This window comes from Bubalus kerabau, chromosome 11 (genome assembly GCF_029407905.1).
Source record: "Bubalus kerabau isolate K-KA32 ecotype Philippines breed swamp buffalo chromosome 11, PCC_UOA_SB_1v2, whole genome shotgun sequence".
Classification (NCBI taxonomy): domain Eukaryota; kingdom Metazoa; phylum Chordata; class Mammalia; order Artiodactyla; family Bovidae; genus Bubalus; species Bubalus kerabau.
This window is the reverse complement of record NC_073634.1, coordinates 82,368,745-82,373,992: the sequence shown is the minus strand read 5'-3', so window position 1 is coordinate 82,373,992 and position 5,248 is coordinate 82,368,745. Positions and strand designations below refer to the sequence as shown.

The 5,248-nt window shown below is 49.4% G+C and overlaps 1 protein-coding gene across 1 annotated transcript; it reads right to left on the bottom strand.

Moving 5' to 3' along the window:
- Positions 1-3,661: 3,661 nt before the first annotated feature.
- Positions 3,662-4,057, bottom strand: LOC129622526 (reactive oxygen species modulator 1-like). The gene has a single exon (XM_055539157.1). The coding sequence runs from the start codon at positions 4,010-4,012 to the stop codon at positions 3,773-3,775; it is 240 nt and encodes a 79-aa protein (XP_055395132.1). The 5' UTR covers positions 4,013-4,057; the 3' UTR covers positions 3,662-3,772.
- Positions 4,058-5,248: the final 1,191 nt, after the last annotated feature.

Sequence of the window (5,248 nt, the reverse complement as noted above, 5' to 3'; positions counted from 1 at the left end):
GTTCTTAGGTCTGAACATAAGAAGCCCACTGCGTCATTAACCTCTGAGACTCTGTTCAGCTTCAGAGAATCACAATACAAACTACAACCGATTCAGACCCTCCGGAATGACGGATTTCTCCTTCAGTACTGATTTGGAGATGAGGCAGATCAGAAAGAATGGGAAGAAAATACAAATACAAGCGGAGAGTATCAACCATTGGTCCAGCTTGACCTGACATATGGCATCAAGTAAGGTTATCTGTTTATGTTGCATCTTTTTCCTTTTGGAGGAAAAAAAAATGTCAGCAACCAGAGAATGTGTGTAATGTAAACATGGCTGTGTTAGCTCAGCTTCAGGGAAAGCACACCCGAACGTAAGGCAGCACAAGAACATCCTGTGCTCGGAGGACCAGCACGATGATTTTAACCTAGTGACCCACTCTTAAACAGCTCTACAGCAAATCACAATTAAATAAATACCACTTCATAGCAGAGATTTGTTTTACAGCCAGGTTATTTGTGGGGAGAGAAAGAGAAGGGTGAATGAGCCACTGAAACTTTCGTTATAAAATTAAGGTAGTTTCCAAATATGGTGTCAATTCAACCTCAAGCTACATTTATGAAATGTCATGGCGATAAGTTATGGGCATTTGGAATGAAACAGAGAGATGGGATGAGAGGTGTGGAGGTAGACCAAAAATTGCAGCTGCTTTGGTTTATTGTCTGAAGGTCGAGTCTAGTGGCCTTTCTTTGGCCCAAATATTAGGAATACCTGTGTAAAATGATGGCATAGACACCAGGGAATGAGTGAAAAATGCAGCCGCATGAGTTGCTCTGGGGAACTCCCGGGCATGGGATCAGGGGAGCTGAAATCAAGGCCTGGTTCTGCTAGTCTCTGGAGCACCAGGAAGGAATTAGTGGGCGTGGAGAAGGGAGAGCTATCGTGGCCTTGTAGCTGACACTGAGAAATCACGACAGCGCTAGAGGGATCCAGTGACCTGGTCAACTGTCCCCAAAGAGGCTGACAGGCAACGCTGATACCTCCTTCACTCCACGGCCGATTCTCCCCCTCCTTTGCTTTTCCTGTCTCTTAATTTAATTCTGATGTTTTCCACCTGTCCAATTTTTTCACACAGGCTCCCACAAAAAAAAAAAAAAAAAAAACTTTGGGCAGGTGACCTGCGCCAGGCTTTCTGGCCTCCAGGAGAGACCAGGCACACTTTCATCTGGCCCCCCACCCAGACCTCTGCGTGTTAAGCTGCTTCAGTGTCCGACTCGGTGCGACCCTATGGTCTGCAACCTGCCAGGTTCCTCTGTCCGTGGACTTCCTGGGCAAGAATACTGGAGTGGGTTTCCATGCCCTGCTCCAGGGAACCCAGACCTCTACCACCTCTCAGATCTCATAATGGTATCCCTAGGATACTTGTGCTCCATCAAAAGCTTGAGTCCTGAAAAGCCTCTCCTTCTTAATGCCTCAAATGACCCCTAAAGACCTAGACTTGCCAGAAACAGCTCCAAGTTCGCTGTCCTTGGTCGTGTGCTGAGATCAGAAAGTGCACTCGTGCTGCTGAGAAGGCCAAAGCCTTCCGCTGGCGCACAGCAAAGCCGTGAGATGCTGAGCACCACCCAGAGCACTGCCTGGCCCAGATTAAATACCTCAAAAGTCACCACTTCGTCAGTCACTGACTAAATCAAAGCTCTGCGAGAGCAGAAGCCAGATTTTCTCCATCAGGACAGCTAGCCTGAGGCCTGAACATCAGCTGTCATCTATTTGTTCCATTCAACCAAACAGCAGCCTGGGCCCCGCACTCCGCTGTCTCTAAAGATGCATAAAAATGAAATTTAGCCCTTCCTGTAAAGAAGCTAGTAAGAGAGACAAATACATAATAGACTATTATAGTCCTAAATGGCACCTATGATGCTAGGTGTGACTGAAGAATAGACATCTTTCTTTAATCCATGTCAAATGATTCCCTGACTTCTAGAAATCACTTGCTGAAACCAAACCGTAGCAAATGACTCTTTCTGAGGGATGTATGAACTGGGGGAGTTCAGAGTCTAAATCAGAGAGGATAGTCCTAGATCACTCTGCTGTGGCCAGGCTGAACCTGGAGGCCCCACAATGGCAGAGAGACCCTGGAGAGACCCATTCTCATCAGAGAGATGAGAATATAAGAATATATTCAGGGGATGAAGAGCCAGATGGCAGATAAACTCAAAGTCATACTTACGAGGGAATGGTTGAAGAAGAGTCAAGCGGGGCATCCGGGCAAAGAGGACCTGGAAGATCCTAGTGAGGGTCTCAAGTGTCCATGCAGGACAGCCTCCTTGTGGCTGTACAGGTGATGGTGGGTGGTCTGTGCACATGGAGCTTCCTGGAGCTGCTAGGTTCACAGCTGCGAAATCACCCACGTGTGCCCTGTCCTCATCTCTCCTCTACTGCCCAGAAGAACAGCCTCCTGGTAAATGCTTGGTGTATGAGACCTGGCAATAGAGATTTGTGTGTGTGTGTGTGTGTGTGTGTGTGTGAAAAACTGTGTAAAAGACAGAGCAGACCTTTTGTTATTTTAGTTGCTGCCCCAAATGGCAGGAGTAAGACCAGTGGGTGCAAAAATAAGAGGTTAGGTAAAATACTTTTTTAAGTTTTGAAGAACTTTCTATGGAACAAAGTAGACCATGAAAAGGGGTGACAGGAGACAGTCATGAGCCGCGCCCCCACCCCCACCAGCTTTCAAATGCTCTACAAGCAATGGGCAGGTGAGCTGGCTTTGTTTTTAGGGCTTTGGGAGAATGTTCCATTCTTGGAAGAGTAAGTGGAGGCTGGGCTCAAGCTGGGGGCTACCTTAGGATCTGGGTGAAGAGCAAACTGCGGTGGGCAGACCACTGGGAGGTCCCAGAGGCTGGCAGGAGGTAGCTCGAGCAGGGCCCAGAAAGAGTTACATTGCTCTTCAGCCCGAGAACGTTTTTAAAGTTATTTCCTGTCAAATCAAACAGTTTCCAAATGATCACATGGGTTTGCTCAGTAAGCAGAGGGGCCCACGATGCTGTCCGACCGCATTCTGCATGTGATGGAGTCCCCGGTTCCCTCCCTCCTAATCTGATGAATCCTTGTCATAAATTCTGCCCAGGCCGTTGACAGGGTGGCTGCTGGCACGGGGCGAAGAGGAGAGGGCTGCTTTATGAGGGCCAGAGGAGACAGCAGGCCGCCAAGCCCTCTTTGAGAAGCTGGTAAATCAGCAACAGCAGGGAGGCAGGGGGAGGAGGGTGGCTTCACACAGGAGACACCCTGCCCGGAGCATCTCCCAAACACAAGTGAATAACCTGGAGGAGGAAGGGCTCTGAGCCTCCTGTAGCTGTGGAATCCTGAGGACCAAGGTAGCCAGGTACAATGAAGCAAGATTCCACCACCTTCTCGGAGCCTCCTGCATGCCACACTTTGGATCAAAAAGCACCAAGCCAGATGCTGGGAACACAGGACCACTGACGGAGAGAGTCCCTGCCAAACAGCTCACTTTCCAGAAGGGAGACCCACCCAATCAGAGAAGAAAGAGCTTCTATTATTAGTTGACTTGAGCTGCCCTAATAAAAGACCATACCCTAGATGGTTGGAACAACAGAAATGAATTTCCCCACAGTTCTGGAGGCTGGATGTTTCAGGTCAAGATCCCACCCAGGGAACCTTTTTTTTTTTTTTTTTTTTAAATTTTTTACTCAAAGACTTGCTTTATTATAGTACACATGGGATGGAACTGATGGGAGGGGGTGGATGTTGTGGGCAACCACTGCCCTGATTAGCATCGGATGCCCATCCCGATGGCCATGAATGTGCCAAAGGTGCCGCCACTCTGCATCATGGTTTTTCCGATGCCGCCCATCAGCTCCCGACCCCGCATTCCGATCCTGAGACAGGAAAAGGTGCCGAAGAGCGCCCCCGCCGCCATGCCCACGGCGCAACCCATCATGAAGCCCATCTTCACGCGGTCGAAACAGCTTGGCTGGGACTGTCCATAGGGACCCACGGCCACCGGCATCTCGTTCGTGGCTTTGGTCGCTCAGATCTACGTCTTACACGGAACGCCCCAGGGAACCTTTTGATATGGGCTCTTGTGGAGAGTTGAGCTAAGCTGCTCCATGGAATTCCTGCCTCAGAATCCATTTTGCTTGGCCCAGCAGATCTAGGAGATCTTAGACTGATGCTCAGAGAAGGCAATGGCACCCCACTCCAGTACTCTTGCCTGGAAAATCCCATTGGTGGAGGAGCCTGGTAGGCTGCAGTCCATGGGGTCGCTAAGAGTCAGACACGACTGAGCGACTTCACTTTCACTTTTCACTTTCCTGCATTGGAGAAGGAAATGGCAACCCACTCCAGTATTCTTGCCTGGAGAATCCCAGGGATGGTGGAGCCTGCTGGGCGCCGTCTATGGGGTCGCACAGAGTCAAACACGACTGAAGCAACTTAGCAGCAGCAGCAGCAGCAGCAGATTGATGCTACCATCCTCATGTAGGTACATACCCTGAATAGCAGCCACAGAGTCACAAGCAAATATAAGTTTCCAATAGGACTTTCTCAGCAACCGTGTGAGTTACAGTCAACCCTGCCTCCCAATTCCTGCTCGTATGATGCACCCCCAGGAAAATGTTAGTCCTTCAGTCATGTCTGGCTCTTTGCAGTCCCATGAACTGTAACCCTCCAGGCTCCGCTGTCCACGGGATTCTTCAGGCAAGAATACTGGAGTGGGTAGCCATTCCCTTCTCCAGGGAATCTTCTCAACCCAGAGATCAAACCAGGTCTTCTGTACTGCAGGCAGATTCTTTACCGTCTGAGCCACGAGACTTACCAAAACCCTGATTTTGGGTTTGAATTGACCAATCCAGCCCTAGCCCAAGAATCCCAAAGCACTATACCCCACAGACTCTAATAAAGACACATGCTCAAATCGATCCTGCCCCTCTCTATCTGTACACTCTGCCTTGACCTCCCCATGTGGCCCCTTAAAGCATGCTTGGGTATATCCTCCAGGACAAAAAGGAATCAATTCAGTTCAGTTGCTCAGTCATGTCCAACTCTTTGTGACCCCCACGGACTGCATAACACCAGGCTTCCCTGTCCATCACCAACTCCTGGGGCCTGCTCAAACTCTTGTCCATTGAGTCGGTGATGCCATGCAACCGTCTTATCCTCTGTCATCCCCTTTTCCTCACACCTTCAATCTTTCCTAGCATCAGGGTCTTTTCAGATGAATCAGTTCTTCTCACCAGGTGGCCAA

Excerpts from the sequence above, each read along its gene's own strand:
- LOC129622526 (XM_055539157.1), bottom strand. The coding sequence starts at position 4,012 with ATGCCGGTGGCCGTGGGTCCCTATGGACAGTCCCAGCCAAGCTGTTTC.